Source organism: Embiotoca jacksoni, unplaced genomic scaffold (assembly GCF_022577435.1).
Source record: "Embiotoca jacksoni isolate LCO1_2020_lvr unplaced genomic scaffold, fEmbJac1.0.p SCAF_15, whole genome shotgun sequence".
Classification (NCBI taxonomy): domain Eukaryota; kingdom Metazoa; phylum Chordata; class Actinopteri; family Embiotocidae; genus Embiotoca; species Embiotoca jacksoni.
In genome coordinates, this window is record NW_027185285.1 from 14,160,052 (window position 1) to 14,177,171 (window position 17,120).

Here is a 17,120-nt window from a genome sequence, read left to right on the forward strand (position 1 = left end):
TCTATTAGGCTACTACATTCAATACAAACAGGATTAATGGGTTTAAAATCTATTTATTAAACAACATAACAAACAATATGCAGCCATAGAGGGGGGGAAAAAGCCATTTTGTGAGTGAATGACTTGAGTAGTTTACAGTAATAGTTGTGTTACAGTATATATATATATATATAAATATAAATATATTTAAAGTCAAATTAAAACAATGTCAGAAAGATCAGTTGTGTGTTCGTGAATAATCTGATGGTGTAAATAGAAACAAAGAATCAACAGTAGCACTGAATGGGCTTCAGACTTCTCAAATTAAAGTTATTCAAGGTTTCTTTGATTGCAGCAGAGATCTTGAGTGTGTGTGTGTGTGTGTGTGATGAACACTCGTGATTTAATATAACGTTACATTATTGTTACAGGTGAACGATTTCCATTGTAAAATGTAGCCATGGCAGTACAGGTATTTGTAATTGCTCTTTTTCTTCTTTTCTTAAATTTACTCTCCTTGCTAAGAAGTCAATTTCCTTGTAAAAAATAAATAAATAAATAATCTGGGAGAATATATAAAAGAGAAGTTCTGAAGCTGTACAGAAATGGTGATAATGGTTTCAGCAGGAACAGATCACATGAATGAGCTCCGACCGGAACTAAAACATGTGGCTTTTTTTTTCTACTGCTGGCAGTCATGTGTATGCAGTTCATTTTCAATTGCTTTAATTTTTTATTCTTAAAAAATGCTTCTTTTTTTGTTGTTGCGTAACTTAACAGAAGACATGACAAGTTAAAGAGCCTACTGAGGGACAACAGGAAAGATGTTCATTTCACGTTTTCTTCCTTAATCCAGATGTTGCAGCATGTAAAATGTCTACTGTGTGGAATAGAACATATCCCCAATCCTCCTGGTCTGTGGCTTGCAGTGTAATGGACACAAATACACTAAACTAACTGGAAAAGACCCTTCAGGGAGAATTTATAAATCCTATCCCATACCCTGTTGAAGTGTGGGAGCTGGGAGGTAGTTGGAGTGACTTTAAAACTTTTCATGCCAGGTTTTAGTGACACAACACACAAAGGCAGTTCAAAATTGAGCATTTTGTGGCGCTGGGTGTAATTTGTATCATGTCCAGTGCTGCTGGAGTCCTGAAATAAATCTTTTGGATTCAAAACAAAAACAACATTTTGGGTTGAACACGAAAGCACTTGAGCCATTCAAACAAATGGATATAAAATAGCTCGTAAAGCTCAAGAAGCAGCAATAATGTGCTTACATTTATCATCAAAAGTGTCAGAGGAAGGATAATATTCTTCTGACTGATTGTCAAAACATGGCAAAGCAGGGGAGGATTTAGTACTTTGCTCTGGAACACATCAGCGAGACATGTGGCTGCGAGGAGGATAAGAAATCAGCAGAAATACTCAGTTCACTGTCTATCCTCAACTATGATACTTTTGATACAGGCTAATCTCTGGTCTTTGGTGCCAAATGTTTGTCTCTGCTTTACTGGGATGGCGAGTTGCAACATGAAGCTATTTTGAAAAATGTGAACTGGACATAACAAAATGAAAGCGGGGAAAATACAAAAGGGTGATGCAATTTAAGTCACTACGGTGTTGCAAAACACAAGACTATTGTGTTGCAAGACGCAACACCATGTTGAACGTTGAGGGGCGCGAGTCACTGCTGCATCCAAGCAGTCGGACCTCAGTCTGGCTCTCAGAAATGCTGTAGTTTGGTCAACTTTTGTGCATTTTTGCCCTGCTGTTGTAGTGGCCATTTTTTGTTTTTTTTTGTACTGATTATTGTGAAGTTAGTTTGCATGGGCCTAGTACTGGTTTGACTAAAAAAAAAAAAAAATCCCAGCTACCTGTAGTTTACACTAGAGCTTGCTTATCTCCATTTTTAACAACACAATTGTGGCAAGGAAACACAGTAAAAAACAAAACAAAAATAGACACCAGTTTAGAGTTTTTTGTGGTTATCATTAGCTGCAGTAAATATCTACGCAATACAAGGCACATATGTCTTCACATTCTGTGATGAACATAATTATTGCTTCATTTTATATTTGAACTCTATTTTGTTTAATTTTATGCATTTCATTTATTTTTCTATATTTTTAAATGTTCCTTTATATGTGAAACACTGTAAGTTAGCTTCTTGCTGTAAAGAACTTTCAGCTGCATTTCCTGTATGAAAGGTACTATACAAATAAAGTTTGTTGTTATTATTATTGTTGTTGTTTTAGTTCATTTTAAATGTTTTCAACTATCTTCCTGCACCAAAAGAAAAACTTTGATAACTATTAAGACTGCTCTGAGAAAAATAGAAGTTTTAGAAAACTAAATTGTGGAGAGCAAAAAAAGAAGAAGGATGATTTAGTAACAATGAAATCTCTGCCCAAAAATAGAAAAATGATGTTCTGCCTTAAATATGATGTGAAATGTGCCTTTTGCTGATCAGAAACACCCATTTTCATTTAATGTCACCTTGACAAAGTCAGCCGCAGGATGTGTTTCCATCTTCCTCAGTCTAGATAATCGTAGTTAGTTTGACTCCTGGAGGGAATCTAATGCGGTTTTAAGTCAACGCTTCCCTGACAGGTTACATGCTCCCATCAACACGCCGTCACAAGCTGCATGTCGGCAGAATGACGGATGCCGGGTACAGACCCTGTGTCACTGTGTTCTCCGACCGACTCAACATTACACTGTTCATTTGTTGTATTTTTTTATTTTTTTTTATTATGGAGAACACACGCTGTATATAACTATCTGTTTAGATATCTATATAATTAATACGCCAGCGTGCAGTGACGACCAGCGTTTCAACTGCAGTCAGTGCACTTGCAGCAGAACATACCACAAAACACGTACTGTCCAAAATAATCACACCATATATCGTTGTATTACCAACACCTGTAACATATTATCACAGTACAAATATTATTACATAAAACCAAATTCAACAAGACATGTAACGATTTAATAAACAACAATAATTGTGCAGTTTACGCCTGTTTGTGTCGAGCACCCCCCGCGTCCACACAAGTGGATCCTTCCGAGATGGTTGATCATGTGACTTTTTCCGTTTCGCCATTTTCCTCTTCCACACCGGTGATCTTGCTGTCTGTCAGCTCCGTTGCCGCCGCCTCCCCGTGTTTTAACCTGTCCGAAGGTGACGGTGGGATAGGGGAAAACCCTGAAGAGAAGATAGCCTGCTGTGTAGCTGTATCGCCCCGGGAAAAGTGCGAGCATGTCCTCTGAGGAGAGCCCCGAGTACTCGCCTTTCTTCGCTGTGATGGGAGCCTCTGCGGCCATGGTCTTCAGCGGTAACTACAACAGCTCCTTCACCTCGTTTTATAAACCGCTGTAACGCTTACGAGAGGTCAGCTTGGCCAGATGTTGAATTCATACGACGACACTGGTGGGGCGGGGGGTGGGGGGGTGTGGAGGAGGTGGGGGGGGGGGAGGAGGTCTCTCTTAGGAGACACCGTGTCGGTGGTCGTTGGGTCCGTCACGGCTCACACACCTGCCGGGGATGCGAGGGAGAGGCGGGGGGAGACGTCAAGCTGCTGACCGCTGCCAGCTCGTCCCATCGCTGACATCTTAGCCAGCTGTCTCCCTCTGCGTGAGCCATCTTATATCAAATCAGGCTGCAACGATGTTTTCGGTGACGCAGACTGTGACCGAGGTGGCACCTGCCCAGGTCAGGCCATCCGTAATCTGCCCTAATAAATGACCTGAAAGCACAGGATCATTATTAATGAAAGGAAACGGTACGATTCCTGCTGAGTTTGGGTGTAGAGCCCGTTTCTCGTTGGTATTAATCTCCCTACAGGAGAGGCGGCGTCGAGGCCTCCGCATCAGTGCGAGAAATTAAAGGGGAAATCCACCCATTCATAGATATGTGCTCCACCGCCCATCACGCAGTGTGAACTACACCCTCGCGGGCACGGAGGAAATATTCTCCACCAAAGTGTTTACATTGTGATGATAACTTCAGGGAGGGACTAACTGGAATAATTTGTAGGTTTTGTTTGAGATGATAAATCTACAGATGCACTGATCCATCTCCATCCTCCTGAACTTACTCCATCGGTCTGGCTGCTCTGGTATTTTACCTGCTAAGTCCTTATAACCACATTACTGATGATTATTTATCACAAATCGAATGGTGAAAATATTTTGTAAACGCAACAACCGTCATCGCTGCATTATTGATATTGAATTTGGTCGAAAAAATGTCGGTTTGATTTTATACACATCTTCCCGCTCTAATCCAGCCTTTTGTTTCCTAAAAGAAAAGACAATTTTCTCATCTATGGAAATGTGCTGGACAAAGTACCAATCCAATATCAGTTCTCTCTTCTTTTTTTTTTCCTCTTTAATCTGCCTCATTATGTGACATAACATAAAACCAGGAATTGCCACAGAGTACAAACAGACTTTGGTGGCCCATTGTGTCTGACTGAATGTAGGCGATAGTGTAAACACAAAATCTCACAACGATATTGACGACGAAACGATGTTTTATGGGGATTGGTGACTCCCTGGCAACACCCAGCCGGTCGTTCATCATTCAATCAAAGTGGGTTTAAAGACGTCCTCGCGTTTGGAGCCGATAGTGCAGGTGGTCTGGACTGTTCTTTAAGTCGTGCGTACCTTTTTAGGCACTTCCTGGGACTGTCCTGTACAAACCGTGGTGTGCATGAGCTGTTACAGTTCATTCATTTGCGTAGTGTTAAAGGCAACACGCAGCAGTGAGGGAAAACATGTCATTTTGAAAAGGTTATTATGTTTTGCTATCCACTGGGTTACAAAAAAAACAACACACTTATTATATATATATTATATAGCACAGCGCTGAATGCATGATATTGATTATACTGATTCCTGATAGTCAGTTCATTTAAATGGAACGGGCAAAATATTAGGAACACCTGTCAGTGTAGCCCAGTGCAGTTAAACTGCACCACAAATGACCATTAAATAAATCAACACCTCTCAATCAGATTGATTAACAACTATTTAATAACATTATTATTAAATAATATTATTTGTTGCTCGGCTGTCGTATTTTACCCGATACTTTTTCACGTTATGGCTGATCGGTGTGTACTGAGCTTGACTTTTAAGAATTGAAAAATAAGCTTGTTAGTCGTCTCTCTTGGGCACAAACTATGTAATGATCATTTCCATCCCCCAATACTTACCGATGTATTGATTGGGGCTCAGGTACATTGACATTTTTTCCTACACCATCGGCGTACAGTGACACTTTGATACAGCGGCACGCTTTGAGCTTCATCTCTAAGAATCTGATAACTTTGTCCACGTATGTCACTAGAATTTTGATTGGTGCCGTTTGCTTGTTGTCTGGACACTTCGGTCCAGGATTTCTCAAAGGTGGTGGTCGCGTGAAGCGGAAGCCCTGACGTAACTTTAAATAAAAGACATGCAGCTCAATCAGGCATCTAATACTTTACATCTGTGTAGCTGAAGATGTCCGGAAGTTTTGCATCTTAAACTGCACGCAAATGTGAACTGCAGAAATATCATCTCATCCCCAGATTTCAACGACAAGTGGTGCTCGGTGTAAAGAAGATTAAAAAAAAAAAAATTACAATTCTTTTGAAAAACTGGTTGTAGTCTTCGTGCGCAGCCGTCCAATGTGACAACGCCGCCAACAAAGAGAGAGAAGTGGTGAAAGCTGTGTTATTGTGCGAGATGTTTATTCATTCGCTCCAGCTGGTGGCCGGCAGAGTCGCATACGATGATCAGGGATCGGCCGGTGCTGAGAGATCAGCGCTCAACCCGGCGAATCGCTTCCACGTCTGTGACGGGATCTTTACTGCTCGGTGGCAAAATCTCTTTTTCTTCTTCCAATCAGAGGGTCTGACCTGAAACAAAGCAATCACCTCTTCAACTAAAAACACAACACGTTAAATTGTTCATGCACACCACAGAAAAACAATTAATTTAGGTACGTTTAATATCTTTATAATTAGATTGACTTTGGGTATAATCGAATGAAATCCAACGCTACATCGTCACTAAGTCAACACCTCTGATGGCATCAACACAACAACTTCACATCGTAATATTCACAAAATAGTCCACAATTAAGACATTATGATGAACACACCTCCTCTGGCCTTGGGGCATAAAGAAAGTCCTCTAATGCAAAACGATATAACCATCTGACAACAAATGTGGCAAAAATAATAAGAGCAGATTAAAGAAACAGGAAGGAGAATTTATTATCAAAAATAGAAGAAAATATAACAGATTAAAGTTTGTGATTTACTGTATTACAGTGAATAATAAACTGTAGACAGCGTTGGTTATAGTGTGACGATCAGATCGAGCGTCAGTAACACATGAAGAACATGAAATCAGAACAGAGAGGAAACCTGCCGGAGACGCTCTCAGTTATGGAAATAGTCGCGTATTAAAGTTTAAGAGGTGGGCGGTGTTATCACAAAGCAAGGATATGTGTGATTTGCATGCACGCCTAAAAAAAATAAAAAATAAAAGTATTTATTACTGGGCGAGAGTCGTCAGCCCGACGTCTCGTATTGTTTCATCTGGTATTTAAGCAGTTCAGAGCGAGCTGCTTACACCGAGACGGTGGTTGTTGTGGTTGTTGTTGTGGTTATGTTTTCTCCGTCTGAATTGATCTGTTACGTAGAGAAATGTAACTGTAATCTCTGCACGTCGCTCACATTGCGAAGAACGTGCACTGACACGGTCTCTCATCTCTCCCTCTCAGCGTTAGGAGCAGCGTACGGGACGGCAAAGAGCGGCACCGGCATCGCCGCCATGTCCGTGATGCGGCCGGAGCTCATCATGAAGTCCATCATCCCCGTGGTCATGGCCGGCATCATCGCCATATACGGGCTGGTGGTGGCCGTGCTGATAGCAAACAACATATCTGAGAGAGTCACTCTTTACAAGTAAGATGATGCGCTGACGGTCTCGTTTGTTCAACGGGTTACCTCTGATGGGTAAATTAAGAGAACATGTTTTGTGTGGTTTTTTTTTTTTACCTTTGGGCTGCATCACGCACACAAACTACTCCGCAACCTCCTTAACTTGTAAAACACGAGACAAAAACCAAAGAAAAGCTTAAAAAAAAGGACTTGCGTCATTAAAAGGGTCGAAGCAACTTAAAAGAGATTCACGCATTCGTCAGATGCTATAACATTTCTGCCAGCTGTTCAGAAAAACATCTGCATCTTCAGTGTACTGGCTGTGTGTCTTCCTCCTTCGTGGTGTGTTTGCTGTGTTCAGCTGTGAGGGTCCAAAACAGTCGACTCATCAGAACCTATTTTTGGAAATGGCTGGCTGCAGTTTTCTGATGTTCACTCGGTGTTTGTGGGACGGCGGAGGTTCATTCAGACGGCGAGCAGCCGTTTTTAATGTGAACACAGCAGCGCACCGTGACGCTAAACTGTGCAGCAGCCGCAAGACGAGGAAGGCATGAGGACGGTCCTCTCGCGCTGTGTCACATCGCAAACTTGACGAACAAATTTGAATTATAAATATTTTTCAAATTTGTATCTGTTTTTATTTTGGGATGTGAAGGAGAGCGAGAACGGCACGCACGGATCTTAACCACTACTCCATCGCAGACCACTCAAAGTATATATCATGTTTATTTAATGATATCCCATTTAAAGAGTTAATAATGAATAAATAAAAAACATTTAGAACTGGTCATAGTTTCTTTAAACAGTTATGGTTCACGGTGCTTTGAAGTTCAAGTGAAATGGAAGTTACAGTCTGAGTAGTTTTGACTTCAAGCATTTGACCTCATTTGTCTCGTATCGCCGACATTGTCTGACGGCTACAAATGGTGCTGCTCTGAATGATGATAATATTGGAGATAAGAAAAAGGACATTAGATTTACTTCTCCTGAAGGGACACGCCACGTTAAACACTCGGCTTCTGCCAACTCTCCTGCTGTGCGTGTATCAAAGATTCAGTGTATCGTTTGCAAAATAAGGCGACTTCATATAAAACTCACAAACTAACGCACAACTTCACAAACTAACTCGTGGTGTTTTATTTCCTGCTTCTCCAACAGGAGCTTCCTGCATCTCGGTGCCGGTCTGAGCGTGGGCCTGAGCGGCCTGGCGGCCGGGTTCGCCATCGGCATTGTGGGCGACGCCGGCGTGAGAGGCACCGCTCAGCAGCCTCGGCTTTTCGTGGGCATGATCCTGATCCTGATCTTCGCTGAGGTGCTGGGGCTTTACGGCCTCATCGTGGCCCTCATCCTATCTACGAAATAAGTGTCTCCGTCAAACACCATCTCATTCATTCCACGTCAAAGCAGCAAGAACAAATAGGAGATTTTCACCTACTTCCATTACACCCCGTGGGTCTGACAGGATGGGATGGCAACGGAAACATGTTGGCGGTCGACTTCGACCGCTCCGTCCTCAGTAGATGTGATCTATCCATATTGTTTAAAGCCATCCGGTTGTGTCGGGTCCTGTGCGTACAGAACGGGCATGAAGATGTACTGTTTGTTGTGGGATGATGTGTGGACAGTCTGCCTGATTCGTTGTCTGATCTTAAAGTGTACAGTGATCCAGAGCCCCTCCACCCCCCAGTAAACGTAGTAACCAGTCTGTGCTGTGAGTGTGAGTATCAACGTTTCCCCCGCTGCCCATCCCCCTCCTTCGGTTTCTGTTTTTTGTGGGTTTTATTGTCATTCTCTGCTGTTTCGAGACCGCTGAGAAATTGTGCACTTTAAGTATTTTATTTTTTCCATGTTCTTTTCGGGGACCATTTTTTAATCCTATTTTTTTTTTCACTATTTATGGAAAGCTATGAAGAATTTGAAACTGTCTAAATGGAATACTGTTTATTGAATACCCTATATACATGAAAATATATAAATTATCTATGTATAGTTAGATTAATTGCACTGTGGGTAATTGTTCTAAGTGCTTGGAATTCCTCTGGATGTCGTGTGATTATTAATGGAGGATGTCCACATGTTCACATGGAGTTGACAGTGTGTGTGTGTGTGTGTGTGTGTGTGTGTGTGTGTGTGTGTGTGTGTGTGTGCGCGTGCGTGCGTGCGTGTGCGCGTGTGTGAGAATGACCTGAGTGCATAATATAATGCGTGCAAGATGATTTATGTTTAATATGACATTCTCAAACACTTGTATCGTTTACTTGTAGTGCTGCTGTCTTGATTTTTTGTTTTGTTTTTTGTTGAAGTTGAGAGCTCACTGTTCAGCCATGCCTGTCAGATTTCCAAATAAAACTCAACCTCCTCCAGAACCTTGTTGTCAAGAATTTTTCTTTATATATTAACGAAAGGACCTAAAGTACAGTTCAAATGTGAAGTGGTTGGGACTTCCTGTGATCATTGTAGCAGCCATCAGAAACTTCACATCTAGTTTAACTGCAACATCCAACTAGTCAATATATTGATACGATTTTTCTCCTCAAAATCTACCCTTATAGTTAAGGAGGAAAACAACCAATTTGTTTTAAAAAAAAAATCATTTGTATAATGCCTTCAGTTTGGGCTACAGCTAATGTTAATGTTCATGATTGATTATTACTTTCTTGACTGTTTGATCTGTAAAACATCCATCCCAGGTTTCCACAGTGGCCATCACTTTTTTTGTTTTTGTTTTATTAATTTAGTTTGACTAAAACATTCTGAACCCCGAAGATATTAAATAAAAAATCTGGTAGAAAAAAAAAATACAAGAAAATATTTATACAGCCAAAGCTGAAATTTGTGATTTTTTTTTTTTTTTTTTCCCTATTGTGATTATTGAAATTGTCAAGAATCGCTACCTAACATGGTGCTATTTACATATTTATTTACACCATTTTTCTGAAAATGAAAACATTTCCTAAGAGACTAAATATGTTTCTTTGGGTCCAAAAAAAAAAAAAAAAAAAAAAAAAAAAATCTTGATTTTAACAATATTTCTAGAAGACTTTGATTTGTTCTTTTAAGTGCACCGGTGGGAAGCTGCCACATGTCTCACCTGTCGTGATCTAAAATGTGTTCAAACCGCATGAGAGAATCAAAACACTTGTTAGTGGAACTGAATCTCCGGGAAACGTTCCGCCGACGTTCCCGGGGGAACGTGATTGCGGTGACACACGTCTCAGAGGAGCGTGATGAGCTGTGAAATTATTGGAGAATAAAAACTAAACTTCTGATACACAAATCTGTTTTCAGTTTTTATGGACTTTATTCCTAAAATCGCAGATTTAATTTTTTTTTTTTTTTTTTTTTTAAACGTTTGTCCTCCATCATTTACAATAAAACAGATTTCACGGGAATAATTACAACAAAACAGTCGTTTTAATATTCAAACAGGCAGAAAGACCTGAACGTGTCGTTGGTACTCAGTCCCGTTTTGAATGCGGTGTTTTTAGAGCCGCTTTGTTGTTGTTGTTGCCGCTGAATGCTTGTTGTTATTGACTTTCTTGTTATGTAACAACAAATCTTCTCGATGAGGACTTTCTGCATTTCACCCGCTGCTTTGCTGGTGAGAGGTTGTTTTTATTCTTCTTTTATTTTTATTTTTTGCAATTTTACTTCAAAGCAAAAAAACATCTAACGATGTTTTTTTGTTTTGTTTTTCTTCCCAGAACATAAACTGAGCAGCTGGACTGAAAACTAGTGTTGAAGCAGAGAGGCCTGCTGCTGCTGCTGCTGCTGCTGTTGTTGTTGTTGTTTACGCTCAGGGAAAGTAGGTCATGGAAAAAGGAAGCCCAGCAGCAGCAGCTCACTCCGCTGTCCTGCGATAAACGATCTGCTCAGACGAGGATTCAAGGAACAACATTTCCTTCCAGTCGGACGTCAACAACAGACCGGAAATCAACACCAAGCTAACGGAGGCTAACTAGCTCGTTTACGCTAGGTAGTTGGGTTTTTTTTGTTTGTTGTTGTTTTTTTTTTTTTAACGTGTCCAATAATCAGTGAAAGTAGGACAGTCCGGGACATCTACCAGTTTGTTTAACAGTCTCCGACCTTGTTTTCACGTGTTCACGCACGCGAGGCTCGACGGACTAGCAGGCAGCTGGCGTTAGCTGCTCGTGCTAGCTGGGTTGCTAACTAATGCTACCGAGAAAATAAACAACGTCGCGCATCAAACGGGTTATATTTGATATTAAAGGTGATGTCGGTCGTTTGTGGACCGAGACCCGCCTGCTATCTGTTAGATAGGATGACGTAATGTCGTTAGGATGATGCGGTTCACGATGCTCCAGAAAAAAAACGTGCTAAATTACCTTTTAAATGAGACACCGTGAAACGAGCACGGAAAGGTGGAGGAAACGTTTTTGGTAAGAAATAAATACAAATGCTGATATATATATATATATATATATATATATATTCATATATTATCTGAAACAAACAGGGATTAGATAGAAAGGCGTGTCATACATGGGTTGTAAATAAGTGTGTGTCAGTTATAAAAAGCAGCTCAGGTCATCTTCCTTCTCGAGAAGATAATGATGTTGTCATGTTTGTTTCCCAGCAACTGGACTGATGCTGATGATCCAACATCTGGCCTGAACCTGAGCCGCCCGGGAGGCTCTTCCACCACTGAGACGTCATGTCCAGGCGAAGCAGGAACAGTCGAGCTTGGCGGTACGTGTGGGGCGGGATACGGCGGGACGCGGACGCCCGGGCCCTGGTGTTGGCCTCTGAAAGTGAAGAATGGAGCTACGACCGCCCGGAGGTAAAGCAACACAACTTCTTTCAGCAGATGTGAGCTTTTTGTTTGCGTCACATGATGCTGGGGGGGGGGATGAAGATTTGTCACCGTGATAATTCCCCCTCGGGGATCCAGTGAAAGCCTCCAGTGTGTTTCTGGAAATGCTGATGTTTTGATGCTCGAAGCTAGAAAGCTTCTTGTTTACACGCTTTGTATCGGAGCTGTTTGTTTTCCCCACGGAGAGTAAGGCGACGTCTTCCTTTGGCCGTGACCGTTCAGAGACGCGAGTATAGAGGCTACAGTTCGGCTGTTGGCTGCCACAACCTGTGTTGCAGTTACATAATCGATGCTACTGGCGTTTGATTTTTCTTTGTCTGTCTGCCTTGTTGCTCCCAAGTACAGTGACTCAGACTCCGAGGCGGACTTCTCAGCAGTGACGGTCCCTCCGGTCCCCAGCGCGGTGCCCGTCACCGGAGAGTCCTACTGTGGCTGCGACTCGCAGGCAGAGACCAGCTACAACCCTCGGCTGCGAGGTTTTCACCAAGTTAAAGACTGCCACTGCGGAGAGGACGACCAAGGTACCCGACAACTGCTGCTTCTCCGTTTTATTATTCAGAGGTTGATTTTAGTGACGTCACCACGGTCACAAAGTCGTGTTACACCGCTGCAGCCAACTGCGTTATCTGCTTGTTCAAGTACACACGTTACCAATATGATTTTTGCATGGATCTTCAGCAGAGAACAAAAAAAACAAAAAAAAAACTGGCCATAAATACACGACTTGTCACGTTTCAGAGTTTGACTGGGTTTGGGATTCTACCAGCCGATCAACAGCAACGTTGCTGAGCTGCGACAATCGCAAAGTCAACTTCCACTCTGAATACAGTTGCGGCACCGCGGCGATCCGCGGCTCCAAGGAGCTGATCGAAGGGCAGCACTTCTGGGAAATCAAGATGACGTCGCCGGTGTACGGAACAGACATGGTAAACCTCTACCGACCATCGAGCCGATGGCTTATTATGAAAACGAAATAATCGCCAGACGTTAGAGAGAAGGTTTTTTGGTCAAAGTGCTCTTTGTGGGATGCTTTGTTGTAAGTTTTATAAGTGGTTATTTATTTCTGCGCAGATGGTTGGTGTCGGTACATCTGATGTCAATCTCGACAAATACAGACATCTGTTCTGCAGCCTGTTGGGGAAAGACGCAGACAGCTGGGGTCTTTCTTACACTGGTGAGATCAACACAAGCTGCTGTGATGTGACATTTAAGTGCTTTGAAGTGTTGGGCGTCACCGGTTGTGTTCTCTTCTTCTTTTTCAGGCTTGTTGCATCATAAAGGGGACAAGATGAACTTCTCTTCCCGTTTTGGACAAGGTTCGATCATCGGAGTTCATCTGGACACGTGGCACGGCACGCTGACCTTCTTCAAGAATCGAAAGTGCATCGGTTCGTACAAACTCTCCAAAGAGTGATCTGACAGACAGACAGACACTTTATTAATTCCGCAAGGGTGAATTTTTTTTCCCTACAGCAGCATTTATAGAAACAGGGCAAAGCAATAAAAATATCAGAATCAAAAATAAAGGTAGTAAAAAAAATATTAAATATAATTTTTTTTTAAAAAATGCACAATATATACAATAAAAATAGAATAATATTAAATGAAACCAAACTAAAAAACAGTGCAAAGAATTAAACAAACAACCAACAGTGCAACGGTGTTATCGATGCGTGCTGGATTTGGCCAGAGGTGAGTTACTGTAAAGTCTGATTGCGGTGAATCAATGATAAATGATGCTGAGCAGCGTTCTACAAAACATTAAACGGAGCATGTGCACACATCTGTTTATGTAAAGATGATCCGCAGCGATTTGTTAGAACAGGATGTCACACATTAAAATATACGTGTCATCCCTTTCTTCGATTTAGGTGTTGCTGCCACAGAACTACAAAACAAGAGGTTCTACCCGATGGCGTGCTCCACAGCAGCCAAGAGCAGCATGAAGGTGATCCGGTCCTGCTCCGCCCCGACCTCCCTGCTGTACCTCTGCTGCGCTCGCCTCCGCCAGCTGCTGCCAGACTGTATAGACACCCTGGATGTGTTGCCGCTGCCCCCGGGCCTGCGTCAGTTGCTCCACAACAAACTGGGCTGGGTGCTCAGTCTGAATTGCGGCACCGCGGAAGAAAGCCCCGACGGGCCCGAGCCGTCCTCGCGGCCGCCCGTCGCCCCGCCGGCCGGACCGTCCTCCTCCGAGAGCGACTCGGAGGGCTGCACGTCCGACCCCGAGGCCTGTCAGAGGAAGAGGTGCCGCTGGACGTGACTGCGCAGCTCCGATCCTACCTCCTCTTCAACACTGGCAGACATCGCCGTCCTTACGGCATCGAATCGAGCGTTACCTACCGGCCTCGAGCTTTCTTCAACGTCAGTGTTTTCCAGTTGTGAAGAAAATAAGAGGAATCGGTGGAGCGGCGGGAGCGTTGCGTCGGTGGGAAAACTGTGACGGCGTGTTTCTGCCTGCACATTTTTTTTTACTGTGATCTTCTCTCATGCCATTCGGACGTCTTGGTGTTCATCATGCACTCGGTATCCAAACCAGCTTCAGTGAAAATATATGATGTTATTTTGCCAGCTAGCATAATTTGTTGCCATTCATGTATGGGGACCAGACAACGTGTGGGACTGGTCTGTACAGTGTAACACTGAAGTCAAGTATGGCCAAATTTTGGTGGTCATCCTGGTATATTTGCAAAAAGGGGGTTTCAAAAAACAAAAAACGGACTGTATAGATATTTTCTGTGTTTTCATCCTGTATGCAAATAATGTATGTTGTTCTGAACCTATGGGTGCATTACGTAAGCCTGTTTTACTGGTGTCTGCAAGTTTCTGTTCGGTTGCCAAAGTGAGAATCAGTTGCTGTTGTTTATTTCGTAACTACTGGTCACTGCTCACAAACTGAAACTGTCAAAAATCGCAATGTTACAAAGAGGTGGAATTGAACCTGAACGCACTTTGCAGCTTCTAGTCCTCCAGAAACGAAGATGTTTTCTGTTAGTCATTCTCTGAACAGCCATGATTTATAATCAAGCAACTCGTATATTTCTGATTGGTCATCAGATAATTGTTGTTTCTTGAAAAAAAATGTGTGTTCCATTCGTGGAAACATCCATCGTCACCAGCTTTTGAAAATTGAAACCGTACGCTACTTGTTGATAGAAAACAATGGATGTACTTGTTACTAAAAGATGTAGGCAGTATTTAATGTTCTGTAGCGTAGCTCTGAACTTGGATCATGAGATAAGTATGTAACTCAGAAGAAACTGCCTGTTACACATTTTAAGTCACTTGTCATCGCTGTTACACCTTATTGTTTTTTTAATTCTTTTTAAAAAGTGGTTTTCTTTGACAAAAGTTGTCAACTTTTTTTGTACCGATCTGTTTATGCAACTTTCCCCCCTTCAAGCCTTGTTCCAGCATTTTGTTTACCAACTCCTTTTTCACTATTAATTCCTTTTACATCAAACTGGATGTGCAGAAAAGGAGTTCTCAAGCGTCTGTAGCCTCCAACCTCCTGCAGTCTAATCCACTGCTCTCTGATTAATATCAAATAATCAATCTCTCAAAATGTGGCCAAAGGTTTCCATGTGTTTACTGTCTGATGACGAGCGCTATTGATCCTGTTCATCTGGCCACATTTTGACCGAAGTGAATATTGGAACATGAAAGGTGGATTATGCTGCAGAAGTGGTTCGCAATGAAAACGTGTCCCACAGTATAAACATCTAACAGGCACCTTTCGGATCAAGTATTAGGTGACCATGAGTGACTGAGAAGGGGAGTGTGACACCCGGGTCAGATATCTAAACCAGGTTTTGTTTCTTTACCCAACTACAGTAATGTAACGGTAGTGTTTGACCCCCGGTGGTGAAGCTCCGCAGTCTACCAGCTGCAGCGTCTCTGATCACGTTCACTCCTCGGGGGTCCCGGTTTATATCTGCGAAGGTTTAAGGTACTATGCAACACAAAGCATTTTTCCGTGATGATGGCCGTTGTAGGATGTGACTGCGGAGGCGCCGGCACGACCACGGCAGCGATGGAGAACGACGCCCGTCAGCCGTGCAGAGTGTCACCGCGCGCACCACGTCCTGTCGGGTGCTGATTTATCAGAACACCCGTCCGTGCAGGTGGACTCAGAAACCACCAACGGGTTCGCTGAGGTCCAGCAGATGACTTCTTTTTGTCTTTGCGTTGATGCATCAAAGCACTTTTTCGTACTGTTCTTATGTAAATAGAAAAGTTCTATTGTTCTAAGTTCTAAGTGTTTCTTCTGTACCGCGTCATATTAATAATATTGTATGTGAAGGCCTTTACTTGCCTTTTTCTGTGTAACTTATCAGCATGATTTTCAGCTGAAAATAAAATGAATGCTAAATATGCACAAAAGACTGTTAAGTGTTTATTTCCGACAAAGGAAAATGAATTGATTTTGTAGCCATTTTGTTTAAACAAATGTGCTGAGGAAAAAAATGTCCAGGTTGATGGCAGAATCACGTGAACGTTTTCTGCAGCTGCCAATGAGTCATTGCTGTGTCTGTTGGGTTTCTCATAGCTCGGTCATCTGTCCTGTCCTCCCTGTGCACGTTGGCTGAAAACATGTTTTCCACCAGTAAAAATGGGTCTTTATGTACAGATCCAAGATGATCAGATGGAGTGAAATCATCATCCCAATTCTTAATGGCATTTATGGGTTTTTTTAAACTATAGTTTAAAAGCAAAAAGTTATGACAATAGTCCAGAGACGGAGGGATCTCAGTGAATACATACAAAAAAAAAAATCATTGGAAGATTTTTTTTTTTTTTTTTTTTTTTTTACATCCAGTTGACTACTTTGCTTTCATACAGTGGAACTTAAAAACGTACATTCATGGCTAAAATCAAACTGTGAGGAATGTAACCACTTAACCCCGAGAACATATTTGCCAATGAAAAAAATTCCAGCTTCACAACAACACCAAGTGTTTGTGTCAAAAAGATTCAACATTAATCATTCCAAAGATGACAAATCATCTACAATGAAAATCAACTTTTGGTAAAAAATAATATAATAGATTTTTATAAATTTTATAAAGCATGTGTCACCCACAAATACATTTTTCAGAAATGTAATTCAAATCGGGAGAACGGTCTATATCAACATTATTTATAATAGTAAGATAACTTTGGAGACATTTAAAATATATTAACTCGCCAATCAGTTTGTGCAACGGCTATTTGTGTATGTTGAACATGTAACTATTTAATGTCATAAATAAAGAATGTTCTCTTATGACTGGTAGAAAGATTATAAAATGCTGCCTGAAGGCTTCTCCTAGATTTCCCCCATGCGGAACAAAAGATTAGTTAGGCGCAGTTGACACGGACCA

The 17,120-nt window shown here is 41.9% G+C and overlaps 2 protein-coding genes across 4 annotated transcripts; both read left to right on the forward strand.

Moving 5' to 3' along the window:
• Positions 1-3,078: 3,078 nt before the first annotated feature.
• atp6v0ca (ATPase H+ transporting V0 subunit ca) lies at positions 3,079-9,289 on the forward strand. The gene is made up of 3 exons (XM_069149765.1): positions 3,079-3,320; positions 6,764-6,947; positions 8,082-9,289. Exons 1-3 carry the CDS (start codon positions 3,245-3,247, stop codon positions 8,284-8,286), a joined length of 465 nt encoding a protein of 154 aa, XP_069005866.1. The 5' UTR covers positions 3,079-3,244; the 3' UTR covers positions 8,287-9,289.
• A 1,001-nt stretch (positions 9,290-10,290) lies between these two features.
• spsb3a (splA/ryanodine receptor domain and SOCS box containing 3a) lies at positions 10,291-16,140 on the forward strand. Of its 3 annotated transcripts, XM_069149768.1 has the most exons (8): positions 10,291-10,524; positions 10,628-10,899; positions 11,521-11,724; positions 12,098-12,278; positions 12,496-12,683; positions 12,829-12,931; positions 13,020-13,145; positions 13,629-16,140. In XM_069149768.1, the coding sequence occupies exons 3-8, from the start codon at positions 11,599-11,601 to the stop codon at positions 14,018-14,020; spliced, it is 1,116 nt and encodes a 371-aa protein (XP_069005869.1). In that variant the 5' UTR covers positions 10,291-10,524; positions 10,628-10,899; positions 11,521-11,598; the 3' UTR covers positions 14,021-16,140. The 3 variants fall into 3 exon arrangements, with proteins under 3 accessions (XP_069005869.1, XP_069005870.1, XP_069005867.1); XM_069149769.1 differs by having other exon boundaries at positions 10,291-10,899; XM_069149766.1 differs by lacking the exons at positions 10,291-10,524; positions 10,628-10,899 and adding an exon at positions 10,943-11,323 and having other exon boundaries at positions 12,103-12,278.
• Positions 16,141-17,120: the final 980 nt, after the last annotated feature.

Excerpts from the sequence above, each read along its gene's own strand:
- spsb3a (XM_069149766.1), top strand. The coding sequence starts at position 11,277 with ATGAGACACCGTGAAACGAGCACGGAAAGGTGGAGGAAACGTTTTTG. Across the intron at positions 12,279-12,495 it reads CTGCGGAGAGGACGACCAAG|AGTTTGACTGGGTTTGGGAT; the intron begins GTACCCGACAAC and ends GTCACGTTTCAG. Across the intron at positions 12,932-13,019 it reads CTGGGGTCTTTCTTACACTG|GCTTGTTGCATCATAAAGGG; the intron begins GTGAGATCAACA and ends CTTCTTTTTCAG.
- atp6v0ca (XM_069149765.1), top strand. The coding sequence starts at position 3,245 with ATGTCCTCTGAGGAGAGCCCCGAGTACTCGCCTTTCTTCGCTGTGATG. Across the intron at positions 3,321-6,763 it reads TGCGGCCATGGTCTTCAGCG|CGTTAGGAGCAGCGTACGGG; the intron begins GTAACTACAACA and ends TCTCCCTCTCAG. Across the intron at positions 6,948-8,081 it reads GAGAGAGTCACTCTTTACAA|GAGCTTCCTGCATCTCGGTG; the intron begins GTAAGATGATGC and ends CTTCTCCAACAG.